Source organism: Stegostoma tigrinum, chromosome 1 (assembly GCF_030684315.1).
Source record: "Stegostoma tigrinum isolate sSteTig4 chromosome 1, sSteTig4.hap1, whole genome shotgun sequence".
NCBI classification, from domain to species: Eukaryota; Metazoa; Chordata; class Chondrichthyes; order Orectolobiformes; family Stegostomatidae; genus Stegostoma; species Stegostoma tigrinum.
Window position 1 is genome coordinate 16,722,201 of NC_081354.1, and position 21,203 is coordinate 16,743,403.

Below are 21,203 nucleotides of genomic sequence, written 5' to 3' on the forward strand. Positions count from 1 at the left end.
ATTAATCCCAACTTTTGCCCCATTTAGATCCTTCTCTGATTGCCTTATTGTGAAACCGAGAGTTGTTTTGAGGCTGCAGATGTAAAATAAAGTAACTTAGTTTCAACCAGTACTTTATCAACTGGTACTCTTGGCAAATATTATACACCTCAAATACTGTGATCCACTACAATGTTAGAGTACTTGGGCTGTAAATAAACTTCAGCAGAGATATGTAAACCCCCATATTATGTTTTTATTACTTACTGTAAGTTTTTATATTGATTTTAGAAGGTGTGTTCATGTTTTTACATAGATTATTTTGAGGGTTGTTGATATCTTGAAGCTTTGCTTGGTCAGGGTTTACTGCGGTCATGTGTATCTCTTGACTTTTCCAGAATATTTGATCAATTGTCCCACTCCTAGTCCCATAAGTACTGGTTAATAAAAAAACTGCTGTAATAATTTCCAAATTCCCATTTAAGTGAATGTACTGATATTTATCCTAGAAATCCTCTCATCACTGCAGAATTTGTGTTGTTAATTTTGTTCCCCATATCACTTTAATTTTTTTTCCCAGAGACATTATGAATGATGTTTGGATTATGGAATTGGATTATATTTCCCAGTCTAAATGAAACATTTATCGTACGTGGCTTTAAAAGTACTGAACTTTTCCTGTGCTTTAATGAGTTAAACAAACTAGTTCAATCAATCTCTTTAACATCCATTATCCCCTTGAGTTAGCCATACAAAATTACATCCTAGGCTCCTGGTTTTCTATATTTGTAAATGCCATGCGATACTGGACTCAATCATTTTCTGTTTGATGTTCCCCTAAAGAGGTCAGAACTTCAATTTCTGCAAGATATGTGGGTCAATTATTTTTCAAGATCTGCACTACTTTTAACATATTTGATCATGAAGGAGCCTGAGTTCTTGTTGATAACCCAGTTTTCTACAGCATTCAGGTATTTCTGATTTAGATTTGGTTAAAGTCTCAAATTAAAATCTACTTTAACACTAAGGTGTTAGTGTCCTAGACTAGGTTAAGGTGAAGTGCACCTTCTGGTCATTATGTTCCGATCTTAGCTTGTCAGCCAAACTAATAAATAAAAGCAAGGCTGATGCATCAAAGGTACAGAGTGACTTATCTTACAAGGTTTAAGATTATTTCTAAGTGTATTTTCAGCTTTGCTGAAGTAGACAGCAACTTCTTATGAAGCATAAACACCTCAGTATCAAGGGAATCTCCACATAATTTTAAATCTTTTAAATGGTAGCAAAAGCCCTTGAGGACAATAGAAAATATAAGCTAACTCATGATCAGCATAATAGGCACAGCTGCATCAAACTCAAAATGCTCATTCCAAGAAGATCAGACAATTTTAAATGAAATCCTGAAGCCAGGCATTAAGAAACTCTTGATAATGCTTCATATACAAGCCAGTCTTTCATGTGAAACTTAAACTGCAGACTAATTTGTCCTCTGCTGAAAACAAAACATTCCACAACTGGATTTGTGGGGTTCCTGTTGCTGTGGCCAGTAATTATCCCTCAATCATCTGCATTAACATAGATTGTGTGGTCCTCATTTCAATGATGTTTGTAGAACACTGTGGTGTGCAAATTAGTTTTTGTGTTAATCTCCAGTAACAAAGGTATTTCATTGGCTGGAAGACACTTCCAACTGCTGAAATGATGATGGCATAATACAAGTGTAAGTTCTTCCTTTCTTTACAAAGGCAAAACTCACCATTGTCATTCAATTTATTCAGCAAATTTAATTCAATTTGATCCCCAAACTGTGCTGTTAATCTTTCTAATGGTGCGCAATTTGTTTCTTAGATTATTCAATCACAGGATGTGGACATCACTGGCTGGGTCAGTATTTATACCCCCATCTTGAACGGTCCTTGAGAAGGTGGTGGTGAACTATTTTCTTGAACTGTTGCAGCCCATTTGCTGTTAGTGCACCCACAATGACGTCAGTCATTTTGACCCAGCCACACTGAAGTCGTGGTGATATGTTTTTAAGTCTGGAGGGTGAGTAGCTTGGAGGGGAATTTGCAGGCTACGTATTCTCATGTATCTGCTGTTCTTGACTTTCTAGATGGTAATGGTCGTGGGTTTGGTAGGTGCTGTCTAAGGAGCCTTGGCAAATTTCTGCAGTGTATTTTGTCAATTGTACACATTGCTGTGTCTGAATATTTGTGGTAGGGGGACTGAATATTTTGTCGATGTGCCAATCAAGACGTTACTTTGTCCTACATGGTGTCATGCTTGTTGTGTATTGTTGGAACAATAATCATGCAGGCAAGGGAGGAGCATTTCATCTCAATCCTGACTTGCACCTTGTAGGTGGCTTACAGGCTTTGGGGAATCAAGTGGTGAGTTACTTGCTGAAGATCCCTAGCCTCTGACATGCTCTTGGTAACCACAGTTCTTATATGACTAGTCCAGTCCAGCTTCTGATCAATGGCAACCCCTAGAATGTTGACACTGGGGGATGCAATGATGCTGATGCCATCGAATGCCAAAGGGCGATGGTTAGAGCTCTCTTTTTGGAGATGGTCATTGTCTGGAACTTTATCACAACATTAAAAGAAACACTGCAACTCTAAAGGAGCAAATGAGGAAAACTGAGCTGCTCGAAATAGTCTGGCTGGGCCTCTTTTGTACCGGTGGGTTATAAAGTTTCTAATAAGGCTCAACTCATATATTTAGCTAATTTTATATCAAAGTCATATCAGAATACTGAAAGTCCAAGATCTGGAGACTACTGACTATCCATCTAAGTTCCCTTAGTTATACAGTTTAGAATCTAGTTACTTATAAAAAAAAATGCCTCAATGCTTCACTTGTAGCCATCAGAACTTCATTGAAAATAAAGGAATCAAAGTGTGAATTAGCTGTTAGCTGCAACTAACAACATGCATGATGGATCTGTCCAGACAAATAAGAGATAATGCACATTACATCCACGAATGGAGAATCACTGAACGTATATTGAAAGGCGCTATCCTGAAGAGAGTCTGGATAACCAACATGTCAATGGATGACATTATGTACATTAAAAAAAAACTCTACCAAATTGTTGAGTTCTTCACCAACGAACTAAATTAATCAGACTTTTAGCAGGAAAGCAAATTACTGGCAATGTTGAAATCTGAAACAAAAATAGAAAATGCTGGAAGCACTCAGCAAGTCAGGCCACATCTCTGCAGACAGAAATATTCTGAGAGCCTTACATCAGAATCTGCAACATCACCTCTTTCTCTCTCCACTGGCACCGACAGAATTAGTGATTATTTTAGGAATTTTCTATTTTTAGTTCAGAATTTTGACTTATCCATCAGACTGGTTATTCAAATTCGTTAATTTGCCAACTGCATGAGTTTAACCCTAAAGTGACATTTAAGTTAACATTATGTTAATCTTCTGCTTTGGTTGTCTCAATAGAGATAAATTATGCCAAAACTTTATTAAGAATGTTGTTAGCGATGTGATAACGGGCAGATACTCTCAGTTCAAATTAAAGAATTCCATAACATAATTTTTTTTCTCATATTGACGCAGGGATAGATATTGGTCACGACTGGGGATAGCTCACCTACTCTTCTTGAAATAGCACAAGAACCTTTGCATCTGAAAATGCAGATGGCCCCTTGGTTTAACATCTTGTCCAAAAGACAACAACTCATACTACTCAGTGTTCCCTCAATGCTGGTCTAGAACGTCAGCTTTGGTTTTTATATGCTCAAGCCCTGAAATGGGACTTGAACATGGGATCTTACAGCTCAGACTCGAGTTACCACAGAGCCATAGCTGTCAATCTTACTTAACCTAAAAAACACAGATGCTAGACTTAGGAAAGTAGTTAGAATTTAATGTGGAAAACGCAAGACCATGCAAACTGAAATATGAGACATGCAACCTAAATGGTGTTACAAGAGCACACTGATAAATGCGGAAACAAAAGCTATTTAGTTGTCTCTAATGTCCACTCTACTTCTACCTCTCTTAATTTGTCTATCAAGCACCTCAGATTGTACAGATGCAAGAGTGATTGTACCTCAAATACAATTTGTTAGCAGTAAAGTTTTGAGATATGGGAATGTTTTAAGGGAAGTTCTTCCCTGATCAGTGACAATTATTGGCAATCATATTTGGAACAGAGCTTAAATGGAAAATATGTCTTGTGCTGGCACTGGGAGAGAACTTAGCCATGACCAATACTGTAACTGGCCATAATTTACAGGACATCTAATTGTTTCTGCCACTTGTTACTGACTCTCTCAAATTTAAGTTTGTAAACTTTTCACATGGCAAGTCACTGAAAGTACAAGCTGAAAACATCATAGTGGGGGATATTAGGTATATGAAATCATCATGAACAGGACATGCAAACATGTCACTTATACAAATCAGTTTAGATAGCTGTAAATATTTTAAATAAAATTTATATACTGAGTAATTTTCATTACTTAACATATGTGGAGTTTAGCAGATCTGTGTCAATAAAAAAGAATAGACTACTTTCACAATGACATACCACAAAATAAGTGACCACAGTTGGTTTCAACAGGAAATGCAGCTTGCTGTAAACAGACTGGACAGGACAAATCTGTGTAGAATTGTTGTCTATCTCTTTCAAATCCATCCTGTAACAACAGAAAGTCAAAATTAAGTAATCTATATTTCTGGAATTAGGTTTGATACACTGTGGTAAATTTCTGAGCAGCTTATCAGAGCAACATACTGATCAGCCATCCTTTCCAATGGCAAAGAGGTCCCAATGATTTTGATGCTGAAATTTCATTCAAAATTCAGGTGAACCACAGGGCAGCAAACAGGTGCCTGACCAAGCTCTCCAGATTAAGGTAGTAAATTGGTCTGGAGTTACTTCCTTCAAGTTAAATTTCTGGCGTGATTTAGGACTGGGGCCGTAAGCAGGAAGTAGAGTTATGATTGTAGGCGTGGGGATAATGGGGGGATACCGGCAGGGTGGTCAACGATATGTGGAAGACCTCCAGCCAAGCACCTCCATCAGCTTGCTTGATATCATGATCTGCCTGTCCAATAGCAAGATCAGATTAATAAAAATTACTACCAGCATTAGCATAGAAAGACTGAAAAAGAAATTGTAACACAAAAAGAAAAGTACTTTCTGAAGAAGGGTCCCAACCCAAAACATCAACTTCCCTGCACTTCTGATGCTGCCTGGCCTGCCATGTTTCTCCAGCTCCACACTGTGTTATAAGATAACAAAGTGTGGAGCTGGATGAACACAGCAGGCCAAGCAGCATCTCAGGAGCACAAAAGCTGACGTTTCGGGCCGAGACCCTTCATCAACTGCTCTGATGAAGGGTCTAGGCCCGAAACGTCAGCTTTTGTGCTCCTGAGATGCTGCTTGGCCTGCTGTGTTCATCCAGCTCCACACTTTGTTATCTTGGATTCTCCAGCATCTGCAGTTCCCATTATCACTCCACACTGTGTTATGTCTGACTCTAGCATCTGCAGTTCTTATATCTCCAAAAGAAATGCACTTACGTTTTTAGAGTATCTTCCAGGAACTCAAGATATTTCAAACTGCTGCACAACCACTGGAATACTTTGTACAATGTAGTTACTGTTGCTATACTGGAAAGGTGACAGCAGTTGACACACAGTAAGCTTCCACAAATAGATTATGAGATAATGACAAAATAATTTCCTCTTATAATGTTGATTCTGGAAAAAAAGCATTTGCCAGGACAATTGGGCTAACTTCCTCAAAACATTGCCATAGAATCTTTTGCGTCACAATGTAAGCGTCCATGGTTTAAGATCTCATCTGAAAGCTGGCATCTCCAACAATATTGTATCAGAATGTCTGCCTACATTTTTGTTTATCATGGGTAAGTTCTTTCCTTGTGGTAGCACGAGACATTTTTTTGCTTCTGGAACGTGACTTGAAACCACAGCCTTCCGACTGAGAGGCTATCAACTTAATCAGAGCTGACAGGATTTATGCACTGTCTTTTACAGTCCTGGGCTATATCAAATTGTGACAAAACTAATTAATTACTCCAAAAAGTTTAGTCACTGTCATGCAGGTAAAATTCAGCAGCCAATCTGCAGGCAGAAAGATACCATAAATTGCAAATTACTGAATTATAAGTTATCCAATTCGTGGTGGTTATAGTTGAATAGAAAATATTACGCAAACTTTGCACTCTTCAAATATTAGACTCTTTGCTTCCATATGAACAGACAGATGTGACTTCAGCATATCATTTTATCTGAACAACATCTCCAAAAATAAAATGACCCCCAAAAGTGTAGTACATGCCTACACTTTCTAAGTCATTTCAAGCACTAAGTTTTGATTCTACTTATTTGGCCTGGAGAGATTTTTGTGCATTTTAGAGACGTCAAACTATATCAAATGATACAGTGAAACTCTTAGTGAATTATGAAACTCTCACCTGATAACTTAAAGCCTCAGCTTGGAGGTGCTGACGGAGCTCTCTCACACGTTCTTGATTGTCAGGATGAATGTTCTGGTGCTCAGTTCTACAGTAACACAATTTAGTAAAATTAACTGAACTTCACCGTGCATTATAGATTTTACATGAGTCATGATTATTGGAAAGATTCATGTCACTTTCATAAATCTTTGCAAACATTTGCATTTAGATGAATTTTGAATCTGGCTTCAAGAAGTGTTTTAATTTGAAGATGCATTTGAGAAAATATTAAAGTTTGAACAGACTGGATAATGTCTTAAGTCCTTTGCCTCCTAAATAGTCTTGGTACTTTTAAAAATTCATATCCATCTTTATTTTGGCTTGCATCTATCAATTTCACAAACGAGTCACAATTCCCATATCTTCAAGGATGTCCACCTGTGCCTCGATATTTCTGTGCCTAGAGGTTTCAGTCACAGGGCCAGCTACCCAATCCAGACTAGCAATCACATTCAGGTACAGGAATCAAATTTTTTCTTCACAAGATACTACCATAATCATTAAAATTTTACAGCAACATATCAGGCCTAATTTTAGGTTCAACATTATTCTGTAATTTATTGTATACAAGTTTCAGTCATACAGTCGAAATATTTACAGTAGACAACCTTCCAATTAACTCCTTGAACAGTCAAAATAATCAAAAGATTTATAAATTAAGAAGAAAATCAATTTTCTTACATCTATCTCAGAAAAAAATCTTACACATGCACACATTCATGCATGAAAAAAAGTTCATTGAAAGGTTCTTCCTCTTTATCCCACTACTTTGGCTTCTGTAGTTACCCACTCATATTTTCGCACATCTTTTCATTCTTCCTATGTCATTTTCCCTGGTATTTGTCTGTTGCACATTTAGTAAAATATTTTAATTTTATTTTTCTGTCCTGTCCTTTCTCTTGTACAGCTATTAAAAACATTCTAAAAGATTCAAAGACTTGAAAAACTCAAGGCTGTTCTTCATTAGGCAAGATCGACATGATTATTGAAGTAATTAATGTTAGAAATGTTTAAAATTACACAAAATATTGAAAATGGCATAAAGAAGCAGACTCTTTCCAATAGTAGACAATATAAGTCAAGGGGCCACAGGCACGAGCTCAAATGCAAGAAATTTAGAACAGAGACAAGACAAACCTCTTCATACGAAGTGGTCCAGAACAAATAATTGAGTGTAAATTTAGCCAATATTCAAGATTAGATTTAAGAGGAGGAGGAAGGAAAATAAATAAAAGGAACAAAGAAGATACATATGATTAGGACTACTGGATGGAATAATGGTAGATGCTTACAAGGATTGATTAGGCCACTTTATCAGTCTGAGTTGTAACATTTATACATTTATTAATCAGAGATAATGGGAACTGCAGATGCTGGAGAATTCCAAGATATTAAAATGTGAGGCTGGATGAACACAGCAGGCCAAGCAGCATCTCAGGAGCACAAAAGCTGACGTTTCGGGCCTAGACCCTTCATCAGAGAGGGGGATGAGGTGAGGGTTCTGGAATAAATAGGGAGAGAGGGGGAGGCGGACCGAAGATGGAGAGAAAAGAAGATAGGTGGAGAGAGTATAGGTGGGGAGGTAGGGAGGGGATAGGTCAGTCCAGGGAAGACGAACAGGTCAAGGAGGTGGGATGAGGCTAGTAGGTAGATGGGGGTGCGGCTTGGGGTGGGAGGAAGGGACGGGTGAGAGGAAGAACAGGGGAAGGATCATCATCCTCCGACACTTCCGCCATTTACAATCCGACCCCACCACCCAAGACATTTTTCCATCCCCACCCCTGTCTGCTTTCCAGAGAGACCACTCTCTCCGTGACTCCCTTGCTCGCTCCACACTGCCCTCCAACCCCACCACACCCGGCACCTTCCCCTGCAACCGCAGGAAATGCTACACTTGCCCCCACACCTCCTCCCTCACCCCTATCCCAGGCCCCAAGATGTCATTCCACATTAAGCAGAGGTTCACCTGCACATCTGCCAATGTGGTATACTGCATCCACTGCACCCGGTGTGGCCTCCTCTACATTGGGGAAACCAAGCGGAGGCTTGGAGACCGCTTTGCAGAACACCTCCGCTCAGTTCACAACAAACAACTGCACCTCCCAGTCGCAAACCATTTCCACTCCCCCTCCCATTCTTAGATGACATGTCCATCATGGGCCTCCTGCACTGCCACAATGATGCCACCCGAAGGTTGCAGGAACAGCAACTCATATTCTACCTGGGAACCCTGCAGCCTAATGGTATCAATGTGGACTTCACCAGTTTCAAAATCTCCCCTTCCCCTACTGCATCCCTAAACCAGCCCAGTTCGTCCCCTCCCCCCACTGCACCACACAACCAGCCCAGCTCTTACCCCCCACCCACTGCATCCCAAAACCAGTCCAACCTGCTTCTGCCTCCCTAACCGGTTCTTCCTCTCACGCATCCCTTCCTCCCACCCCAAGCCGCTCCCCCATCTACCTAATAACCTCATCCCACCTCCTTGACCTGTCCGTCTTCCCTGGACTGACCTATCCCCTCCCTACCTCCCCACCTATCTTCTTTTCTCTCCATCTTCGGTCCGCCTCCCCCTCTCTCCCTATTTATTCCAGTTCCCTCTCCCCATCCCCCTCTCTGATGAAGGGTCTAGGCCCGAAACGTCAGCTTTTGTGCTTCTGAGATGCTGCTTGGCCTGCTGTGTTCATCCAGCCTCACATTTTATTATCTTACATTTATTAATCACCCTGGTTTTGGTAGTCATTAATCTAGTACATTCCTTCAATGATCACTGTTTTAAAAAGCAGTAAAATAGGAAAAGCTGGCAAGGTTGCATTTATTCTACGGAAATTAAGGATCACCAACTGGAGTCAAAAATGGACTAGACCAGATAAAGATAGCAGGGAACTTAAAAGTGACCCAGTTGTCTATTTATGATCTTTCGGAAATTGTTCAATTCTGCCAATCCAAAAGTGACAATTTCCAAATTTGTCACAGAAAGTTTGGATTCTTGATCTCTGAATTGCAAATTCAGGACCATACTTAACCACAATATTACTGTTACCCTTAATCTTTATTTCTACTGCAGATACTTTTGCACTTCTGATTACTTTACCCTGCTCATTCAGATACTCCTTCCTCTTTTTAAAAATGGACATTAAAGTTCTTGGAAGTCACAATATTTCCTTAACAATTTCGTTCTAACATTGTTGATAACATCCCAAAAGCAGTAAAATAGCACAGATCCCTTTCTTCATTCAAACTATAATGGGAGTTATGTACAGACCTCCGAACAGTGATCAGGACCAGGGGCGCAAGATGCACCAAGAAATAGATAGGGCATGTCAGAAAGGCAAGGTCACGGTGATCATGGGGGACTTCAATATGCAGGTGGATTGGGTGAATAAGGTTGCTGATGGATCCAAAGAAAGAGAATTCATGGAATGCTTGCAGGATGGCTTTTTGGAACAGCTTGTGATGGACCCCACAAGGGAGCAGGCTATTCTGGACTTAGTGCTATGTAATGAGCCAGACTTTATAAAAGACCTTAAAGTAAGGGAACACTTAGGAGGCAGCGATCATAATATGGTAGAGTTCAGTCTGCAGTTTGAAAGAGAGAAGGCAAAATCGGATGTAATGGTGTTACAGTTAAATAAAGGTAATTACAGGGGCATGAGAGAGGAATTGATGAAAATCGACTGGAAGCACAGCCTAGCGGGGAAGACAGTAGACCAACAATGGCAGGAGTTTCTGGGTGTAATTGAGGACACAGTACAGAGGTTCATCCCAAAGAAAAGAAAGATTATCCGGGGTGGGATTAGACAGCCATGGCTGACAAAGGAAGTCAGGAAATATATCAAAGAAAAAGAGACAGCCTATAATGTGGCCAAGAGCACTGGGAAATCAGAAGATTGGGAAGGCTACAAAAACAGACAGAGGATAACAAAGAGAGCAATAAGGAAGGAGAAGATCAAATATGAAGGTAGGCTAGCTAGTAATATTAGAAATGATAGTAAAAGTTTCTTTCAATACATAAGAAACAAACGAGAGGCAAAAGTAGATATTGGGCCGCTCCAAATTGATGCTGGAAGGCTAGGGATGGGAGATAAGGAAATAGCTGAAGAACTTAATAAGTACTTTGCGTCAGTCTTCACAGTGGAAGACATGAGTAGTATGCCAACAATTAGGGAGAGCCAGGGGGCAGAGTTGAGTACGGTAGGCATTACAAAAGAGAAAGTGCTAGAAAAGCTAAAGGGTCTAAAAATTGATAAATCTCTTGGCCCCGATGGGCTACATCCTAGAGTTCTGAGGGAGGTGGCTGAGGAAATAGCGGAGGCTTTGGTTGTGATTTTTCAAAAGTCTCTGGAGTCTGGGAAAGTCTCAGATGATTGGAAAATTGCTGTTGTAACTCCCTTGTTTAAGAACGGATCAAGGCAAAAGATAGAAAATTATAGGCCGTTTAGCCTAACCTCGGTAGTTGGTAAAATTCTAGAATCCATTGTCAAGGATGAGATTTCTAAATTCCTGGAAGTGCAGGATCAGATTAAAACAAGTCAGCATGGTTTTAGTAAGGGGAGGTTGTGCCTGACAAACCTGTTAGAATTCTTTGAAGAGGTAACCAGGGAAACCCAGTGGATGTTATCTATCTAGACTTCCAAAAGGCCTTTGATACAGTGCGTCACGGGAGGCTGCTGAGCAAGGTGAGGGCCCATGGTGTTCGAGGTGAGCTACTGGCTTGGATTGAAGATTGGCTGTCTGACAGAAGGCAGAGAGTTGGGATAAAAGGCTCTTTCTCAGAATGGCAACCGGTGACGAGTGGTGTCCTGCAGGGTTCAGTGTTGGGGCCACAGCTGTTTACCTTATATATTAATGATCTGGATGAAGGGATTGGGGGCATTCTGGCGAAGTTTGCTGATGATACGATGTAGGTGGACTGGCAGGTAGTCCTGAGGAGGTGGGGAGGCTGCAGAAAGATTTAGACAGTTTAGGAGAGTGGTTCAGGAAATGGCAGATGAAATTCAATGTGAGTAAATGTGAGGTTTTGCACTTTGGAAAAAAGAATATAGGCATGGAATATTTTCTAAACGGTGAGAAGATTCGCAAATCAGAAGTGCAAAGGGATCTGGGAGTGTTGGTCCAGGATTCTCTAAAGGTTAACTTGCAGGTAGAGTCCGTAATTAAGAAAGCGAATGTAATGTTGTCGTTTATCTCAAGAGGGTTGGAATATAAAAGCAGCGATGTGCCTCTGAGGCTTTATAAGCTCTAGTTAGGCCCCAATTAGAATACTGTGTCCAATTTTGGGCCCCACACCTCAGGAAGGACATACCAGCCCTGGAGCGTGTCCAGCGGAGATTCACACGGATGATCCCTGGAGTGGTAGCTTTAACGTAGGATGAACGGCTAAGGATCCTGGGATTGTACTCATTGGAGTTTAGAAGGTTGAGGGGAGATCTAATAGAAACTTACAAGATAATGTATGGTTTAGAAAGGGTGGATGCTGGGAAGTTGTTTCCGTTAGGCGGGGAGACTAGGACCCATGGGCACAGCCTTAAAATTAGAGGGGGTAAATTTAAAACTTAAAAGAGACGACATTTTTTCAGCCAGAGAGTGGTGGGCTTGTGGAATTCATTGCCGCAGAGTGCAGTGGAGGCCGGGACGTTGGATGCCTTCAAGGCAGAGACTGACAAATTCTTGATCTCAGAAGGAATCAAGGGTTACAGTGAGAGTGTAGGGAAGTGGTGTTGAAATGTCCATTAGCCATGATTTAAATGGCGGAGTGGGCTTGATGGGCCGAATGGCCTTACTTCTTCTCCTATGTCTTATGGTCTTATAACAGGATGAGGGTGTCACTTACTAGGCCAGCACTTATTGCCCATCCCAGAGGCAGTTAAGAGCCAACCACATTGCTGTTGTCTGGAATCATATGTAGTCCAGACCAGGGAAGGATGGTTGTTTATCTCCCTAATGGATATTAATGAACCAGAAGGCATTTTATGACAATTGACTCTTAATTCCAGATTTTTAATGAATTTGAATTCCACAATCTGCCATGGCGAGGTTCAAACCTAGGTGCCTAGCATATCACACTGGGTTAACAGTCCAGTGATAATATCATTAGGCCGTTACCTCCCCTTACTGCTTACTTTTACTGACGTAGCTCAGGCACAGCGCATTGTTTTCAGCTATTACGCACACCAATGTATAAAATCATTATTTCCGCCAGTTGAACAATTTATTTTTACCCACTACAGTCGATTTATTTGACTGTATATTTCCCATCTTCACCATGTAAACTGAATAAATTAATCACTTTGGCCAGATTCGGCAGCTAGCATTCCATCTGCATTGCCACCCATTGTCAAATTTTAATAACATTTTCCCATGTTTCTTGAATCGTTTGAATCATTGGCCCATTTCTTGCTTTCAGTAGCACACTATTAGCATTTGCCCCAGCTGCATGAAGTACCATCATCCTTTTCTGACTGTACGCTGCTCTCACAGCTGTAGTATACGGCCAGTGGTGAAGTCAACAGACAGCCATAGTGGCATGGCGCATTGTAAATGAAGCTGTACCCCAATTTCACTGGCTCAAGGTATACCTTCTGAGCTATGTTTTCAGCACAGCGATAGCTGTTTCTTGAGTTTTCTAATTTGTTATCAGCAAATTAGCTGTGTATAAGTTTTAACATTAACTTGCATTCTGCCCTACCACCTCCTCCATCAAGGGGTGTTTGTAATACTGGCAGTCCAATAAGTTGGAGGGAAGGAAACAAAGACTGGAAGGAGGAGGAATGGAGCTGTGGGTGCTGAGTGAAGGTTTAGCTAAATTCTGGCAAGATCATACCAATAAATAGAGAGTGTACTTGTAAGTTTGTTACCCTGAAATTGCAAAATCTGATCATCTGGCAACTTTGACTCATAAACACTTGTTAAAAAATATTTGAGTCATTTTTCTCAGCCTGTTCCATTATTTCTCTGAAGTCAATGGGAGATTTTGTTACGCTAAGGCTATTTAAATACATGCAAAATAAACATGCTCAAGTAGTATCTATACAATGATTGACAGCAAAAATAGAATAAGTAATGGTTCCTGGCAGTTTAAGGATGGCTTAATATTTCTAAAATACGGCAAAGGGAAGGAGTCCAAAAACTGAATAAAATTATGTTCAACAAATTATAAAGTTGCTTTGAAAGTGTATTATCTCACCTATACAAGAATGTTGCCAAACCACCCAACATTGTAATGGTGATAGCTAATGTCAGAAGTACTTGGTTGCTTACTCCTTCAATCAGTGAAGACTCATCAATTCTTGTCCCAAAAAATTGCTCTGGATTCTGTTCCATGCCAGAAGACAGATGCCTTGGGAAGAAAACAAAAGATTACACAGCTACCAGGGTAAGTGATTTTGATGATCACTATATTTATATTCAAAGCTAAGGGGCAACCACAGTAACTTATTTAGGTGGAAAAGAGAGCTCTAATTTTAAAACCATAGAATTTATTGCATGATGAGTACATATTTGATCACCACAAAGAAAATGGCTTACTCTAAAATAATATTATAAACTTAAAATAACAAAATGGGAATGGGAATTAGATGAGGCCATACAGCCCTTTGAAGCTATCCCATTTTCATTTAGGTCATGACTTGACTTCTACATCAATTCTACTTTCCTGCACTATTATTTATCCCCAGATTCTCCGAGAACCCAAAAATCTACAACCTTTAAGAATGTTAAAGGACAAACAATTTATGAAGCAATTTCTCTTCAACTTTACCTTCAGTAACTGACTCCTTATCCTCAGTCTATAACTATTAGTGCTAGAGTGCTCAGCATTTTTTTTAAGATTCATTCACAGGACAAGGAAATCACTGTCTTGATCAGCATTTAATGCCTATCTCTAATTTCCCAGAGGCATCCAATTGTGTGGCACCCTATTGAATGTCTCCTGAAAACCCAACTACAGTAGATCCATGGATTTCCACTTATCCACAATGCTAGTTAAAAACCAAAAGCTTCAATATGTCTGTCAATGACAAAATTTATTCCATGGAAACATGTTGACACATGCCTAATCATCATGATTTCCAGCGTCATATTACCAGGCCTAAATAACAAACAATAGGCATTTCCCAATGACCAAAACCAGGCTAACTAGTTTTTGGCATCCTATTTCTTCTTTCCTTCCTTTCATTTACACTTCGCTTCCAATTTACTACCTTTCAATTCAAGGGACTGTTCTAGAATCCAGCTAATTCATTCACTATCTCTTAAAACTCTAGGTGCATATAGATTCCTGCTGTTGGAACGATACTATTAAATTAGAGAAGGTGCAGAATTTGAGTTATCAGGAGAGGCTGGGTAGTCTGGGACCTTTTTCCACTGGAGTGTTGGAGGCTGAGAGGTGACCTTTGAGAGTTTTTTTGTATCAAGGGGCACAGCAAAGATGAATAGCAAAGTTCTTTTCCCTAGTGTTGGCAGTTCAAAACTGGAAGGCATAATTTTACAGTGAGAAGAGGGAGATTTAAAACGGATCTGAGGGACAACTTTTTTAAACAGACAGTGGTTTGTATGTGGAATGAACTGGCAGAGAAAGTGATAGATGCAGGGACAGTTACAACATTCAGAAGACATTTGGACACGAATATGGATAGGAAAAGTTTAGAGAGAAAAGGGCCAAACACAGGAACACAGGACTAGTTTAACCTGGGCAACTTAGTATAAACCAGTTGTACCGAAGGGTCTGTTTCCATGCTGTATGACTCTATGCACTCTTTAGAGCTGTCACTCATTGTTTCTTCCTCCCTTTTCAAATTGGGTCCAACCTGTGCTGCCTGCAATATATATAGTAGGATGTCAATCTATTTCAGTCCTTCAGTAAAATGCATGCATACTTCTAACTTAAGTTACCATGCTAACATAAGTTACCATACTAGATCATAGTATTCCCTGTTCACCTTGTGATAGGAAACAAAATTAGAAGACACAGTTTTACTGTCAGCCCTAAAGATGTATGCAGTCAGGTCCAGACAATTTACTGGCTTTTAGCACCATTAAACTTTCCAATACTTTTTCTCCTCTTTCCAGTAATATAAAGAACTTTAAAGTTCCTCAGTCTCATTACACCTTTGGTTTCTTATAATTTCCAATTTTTTTTCTTTTATATGCTGTCAGTTCCATACTCATTGTAATTATATGTATCTCAGCATCTAAGGGGCTGACATTTTGTTTAGCTTTTTTTTCTTTTATATGCTGTCATTTCCATACTTATTGTAATTATATGTATCTCAGCATCTAAGGGGCTGACATTTTGTTTAGCTTTATCTTTCTTCTCTTTCTATATGCATGTGGGAGCTCTAGTGAATTTAACCTCGTGTTGCACTACCTCTTTTGATCAAATTTTTGGTGATTTTAATTCCCATCCCACTCTCATGTTCACTGCTCATTTTTGGCAACAGTGTTTTTCTTATTATAACATTATTATTTCTCGTTAATCATGGTTGTGTGCTTCTTTCAGGGGAATTATCCACTCCAAAAGGAAGATTTATTTGTTTACATGTCTGCCGTTGCTTGTGTGCCATTATATCTTTTCGTCAAATTTTGCAATCTTTCTCAGCAAACCCACCCAATAGTAACTGACCCTGTTTTAAATTAAAACATAATTTTCAGCTCAGCATTTCATATTAACATTCAAGTAAAAGTGCAGGTTTCAGGTATACTTACCCGTGTGATAAAATTGGCAACAAAATTAATACGGAAGTCGTTTGATGTTGAATTTGGAGTAAATTTTTTTTACAAATTGTAGCATTTGCAAATTTTTCTTCTACATTTGGTTCATTCTTTTTCAAACCAATTGACTAATTGATTGCCTAAATTAATTGTGTTTTTGTCTTTTGGTCCTATGTTGTTTGAAGGTATCATACGTTGGAACTAAACTTCCTTGTGCAGCACCTTTACAAAAGCAGGGTAGATTCACATTAGACCTGACATTTTCAAGCTTTACAAAAGTGAACAAACTGAGAAATGCACAACAGATCTGGTGATGTCTGTTATATGAAGGCATGTGTTGACACTTAATGTTGCAGTGGAATTGTGACATACTTTTATTTTGCCTACTTACATGAATGGATCTGTGATGGCATTTTCTCTATCTGCATTTCAGATTTTTAAAATTCATATTCATGAAAGCTATTATGTGAATGAAAGTTCTTTCCTTTAATGCTAACCTTGTCAGCAATGCTTACATTCCCTTGACCAATTAAAAAGAAATATACTGAGGTTTAATGACATCAGTCCTTCCATAGGGAAGTCTTGTCTTTTTCATGTAACAGTTAATTCCAAATATCTAATATCTGTAAATTTGGCAAACCCCAATGTGTAAAAATGAAACTCCCCTGTAATTTCATTTGTATCTCAGTGTCTTAAATACAGGAACTTCTTAAATTCCATATTATTTAATCCTATTCGTATGCATTTTCATTCCACATATAGAACATCAAAATATTGTGCAAATCACTCGATACAATCAGTTCAGATCATTTTCAATAATAAAGAACACGCATTCATTAGCTGTATGGGGATTCATACAAATTCAGGTATGTTAATTTGTTCTGCCATTTGTCCTACCAACCAGTAATATCTCTTTATCAGACACCCCACTTGGAATCATACAGCACGGAAGTTGATCCTTCGGTCCAACCAATCCATGCTGACCATAATCCCCAACTAAATTAGTCCCATCTGCCTGCACTTGGTCCAAATTCCTCCAAACATTTTCTATTCATGCACTTATCTAAATTGAGAAATCTACAAGTAAATCTAGAAATAAACCTGAATCTTCAGGGAGGCTAAAAGATCCACACTCCTCTCAATCCACCATTTTAGAATTTTTACTTCTTTATGCTTTTTGCAATTATCTTCTGCTATGGCCATTTTACTTTTTGCATTTGATATTTCAACAAAGTACATTGTAATACCACCCTGTCTCAACTAGTTTGGCAAAATTCAAGTGATAACTGTCTTCATGAGTGACTAATTTTTAACAACCTAGCTATCATTTTGGCTGTGTGAACAAGCCAAATTACTAGTTCTAATGATAGCACCGTGGCAGTTTCTCCCATCCCATGACAGGAGTATCTAGTGTCAGCCAAAGCATTGGAGATGCAGCTGGAGTTATGATTAGTAAGACTTACTCCTTAACAGTATATTAAACAACAAAGGAAGCAATGCTTATTTACTATGTAAAGAGTGAAACAAACCAAATATAATTAAGAAAAATGCTTATGAATTGAACATAATTCATGAATGTAATATCAATTACAACCAGTTACAGAATAATTGACCTATTAAATTACTCAAATTTCATTCTGGCAAGAAATATATTTGTCACCCCATTCAACCTTCCTTGTCTGGCTTTGGATGGCCAACCCACGATGGGGTTGTTAGGATAAGCTACTTCCATTCAGCCAAACCACATAAAAATCAATCATCTCCAAGACATAGCTAAAGTCATGCAAAACATGACTGCAGATAGATGTCAGATAAAATGTAATGTGAGAAAATATAAGGGGATACATTGTGAAGGAAGAATAAGTGAAGGCATGCACACAAATGTGAAGCTCCAAGAAGTTTTGAGAAAGACAATTAGGCATTTAGATGCATGAATCATTAAAAATGGGAGGATCAGTTGTAAAAGCTGATTAAAAGCAACACAGGAAATCCTAGGTTTAACAAATAAAGACGTGCAAAAAGCAAGAAATAATGTGGAACTTACACAAAAAGTTCATGAAATGAGTTAATGTGCCCAGTTTAAGTGTTTTTAATTTGAAGTATAAACAAGTCAGTGGCTCTTGCATTTGAATAAAGAAGCTCAAGGGAACATCTGGTAGAGGTATTCAGAATTGTGAGCTTTTGATAAAGCACATCAAAATACCATCGTCTCAACTATTTTTCCTGTACTCAAGGAGAGCACTCTGGGTTGGTTCCCTAAATTCTGTCCTCCAAAAGTTTGAAGTTACCCAAAATGTCTTAAATTGTAGTATGCCCCATTCACCTAACATATCAATGCTAACCAACTGACAATGATACTTGGTCAAACAATGTATTGATTTTATAATTCAAATCCTTGTTTTCAAATTTAGCCATGACCTTCCCCATATGAATTTCTGCATCTTGTACAGCCCTAAAATCTCAGGGATATTCTAATTTGGATCTTTCATGCATTCTCAATTGCAATTGATCCACCACCGATGATTATATTTTCATCTGCTTGGGCCCCAAGCTCTGGAAATCCTCCCGGTATCTCTCACCTCATTTTCTCCTTTAAGACATTCCTTAAGACATGGAGAAAAGAAAGAGTGGTGTCGTCATAAATGCAGGCGGATGAAGCTCATATTGATGCACTGTGGAAATGGGTTTAAATCTCATCTTGGGGGCTGGTGGAATTTGAATTCAGCTAACATCTGGAAGCAAAATCTACCTTTAGTCATGGTATCTGTGAAATGATCACTGGTTATTGGAAAAACATTTCTCATTCACCGATGTCCTTTAGAGATGGAAAATTACCATCCTCATCCTGTTTGCCAACACTTGACTCTAGATGCACAGCAATATAGTTGATTCTTAACTTGTTTAGCATACAGCACAGCTCATTGGGAATTAGGGATGAGTAACAAAGGCTGGTCTTGCCAACAATTTTCCCATTTCTCAAAAGAATAATTTCTTAAAAATTTAACACTGATGAAGTTGTGGCATCTGGATCAACATCTTTTGAGGCTCAGCATCATATCTTGTTTTATAATGCTCCAGCAAAGCAGCTTGGGATATTTCATTAGGTTAAAGGCTCTATGCATCATATTTTACATCAGAACACATATTGGTCATTCTCTAAGTATGGAGAAATAAGCTTATGAACATCGGAAATATGTGAAAAATTAAGTGTTTTGTTTTAAAACAGGCACCTATTAGGATCTGAAATATTTCTATCTAAAACAGCAAGAGAAAGTAAATCCATAATTTTTTTAAAAATTGCGGATACATTTTTCAAAAAGGAGTTTTGAAGTAGGCAGATTAGAACTTAGGTGGATAGAATTTCAGACGGCCAGCACAGAAACCGCATTCTACAACTTTGCGATTTTATTGAGAAGACATTACATTCATAGAAGCTTACAGCACAGAGGACTCACCCTTGTGTGTGCTGATTTTTCCCTAGGGCAATCTGAAACCAATACAATTGTCTCCCTGAGATTATGGGAACTGCAGATGCTGGAGAATCCGAGATAACAAAGTATGGAGCAGGATGAACACAGCAGGCCAAGCAGCATCTTAGGAGCACAAAAGCTGACGTTTCGGGCTGAGACCCTTCATCAGAAAAGGGGGATAGGGAGAGGATTCTGAAATAAATAGGGAGAGAGGGGAGGCAGACTGAAGATGGATAGAGAAGATAGGTGGAGAGGAGTGTATGTGTGGAGAGGTAGGGAGGGGATAGGTCAGTCTGGGGAGGATGGACAGGTCAAGGGGGCAGGATGAGGTTAGTAGGTAGGAAATGGAGATGCGTCTTGAGGTGGGAGGAGGGGATAGGTGAGAGGAAGAACAGGTTAGGGAGGCAGGGACGAGCTGGGCTGGTTTTGGGATGCAGTGGCCCTACTAACCTCATCCCACCCCCTTGACCTGTCTGTCCTCCCCGGACTGACCTATCCCCTCTCTATCTCCCCATCTATACTCTCCTCTCCACTATCTTCTCCTCTCTCCCTATTTATTTCAGAACCCTCTCCCCATCCCCCTTTTCTGATGAAGGGTCTAGGCCCGAAACATCAGTTTTTGTGCATCTAAGATGCTGCTTAGCCTGCTGTGTTCATCCAGCTCCACACTTTGTTATCTCCAACTGTCTCCCTGAGTTCTGTTTTTCTCTGCTTAAAATGTTTGTCAAAAATTCCCTTTGTAGAAATCTTAACTATTTACTCTCTAAGGCAGACTATTCTGTCCTCCAATTCTTGCCTGAAAAGATGTCCCCTAATCCCTCTTCTCGTTGCTGACAATTTTTAGTCAGTGATCTATTGTCACTGGCTCACCAAATGGAGTGAGCAGAAGTAAATGAGAACTGCCTTTATAAGGATTGCGCAAGTCATTCATTGTCTTTAAGTCTACATTTAATTCTTACAAATAAATTCAAGATGTAGATTTAGACCAAATAATATGAGCAGCAATGCATTTTTTCCAGCTAATGGAGAGTATAGGAATGCACAGTGGAAATCCCTTGCAATTAATGTAAAATATTTCAAAAAAGACTAGTTGACAAATCTAAATGAAGTTGCCGTTCACAGGATATAGAAAATGATAACTTTTGATAAGGGAAGCATCCACAATCAAAACTATGCTGCTACTTTGTGCTTCCAGAAGGAAATTGTCTTGATAAATATTACAAATTTTTCAACATTGTGTTTAAATGTTTGCAAAATGTCATGTGTTCTACAGTTCTGATGCATACTTCTAGTCAGCCTACCCATCATCCATAGATTCTTTTGTTGGATTTGCAGTGTCAGTTGATTCTTAAGTGTTCCAAGCACCTTAGTTTCATGAGAGTTGATTGGTATGCTCTATGGTTTCTTGTACAATGGCTTAACCAACATATTTCAAGCATCCAATGTCAAATGAGAAGCTAAATGTGACTTTTCCATATTTTCAAAATTTGAAGACATACTGAGCAAACACTTGGCAAACAAGACCGATAAT

At 39.1% G+C, this 21,203-nt stretch overlaps 1 protein-coding gene across 5 annotated transcripts in view; it reads right to left on the reverse strand.

The window, feature by feature from the left end:
* The window catches only part of rnf170 (ring finger protein 170), a 56,604-nt gene that overhangs the window by 30,724 nt on the left and 4,677 nt on the right, over positions 1-21,203 (reverse strand). For 3 of the 5 annotated variants that reach the window (XM_048523110.2, XM_048522927.2, XM_048522748.2), the window contains exons 2-4: positions 13,678-13,830; positions 6,450-6,537; positions 4,535-4,643 (exon numbers count right to left, since the gene is read on the reverse strand). In XM_048523110.2, coding sequence (XP_048379067.1) covers positions 4,535-4,643; positions 6,450-6,537; positions 13,678-13,814 — 334 coding nt within the window. In that variant the 5' untranslated portion in view covers positions 13,815-13,830. Of the gene's footprint in view, positions 1-4,534; positions 4,644-6,449; positions 6,538-13,677; positions 13,831-15,208; positions 15,308-21,203 lie in introns of all 5 variants that reach the window. The other 2 variants (XM_048523021.2, XM_048522833.2) reach the window with 1 other exon arrangement.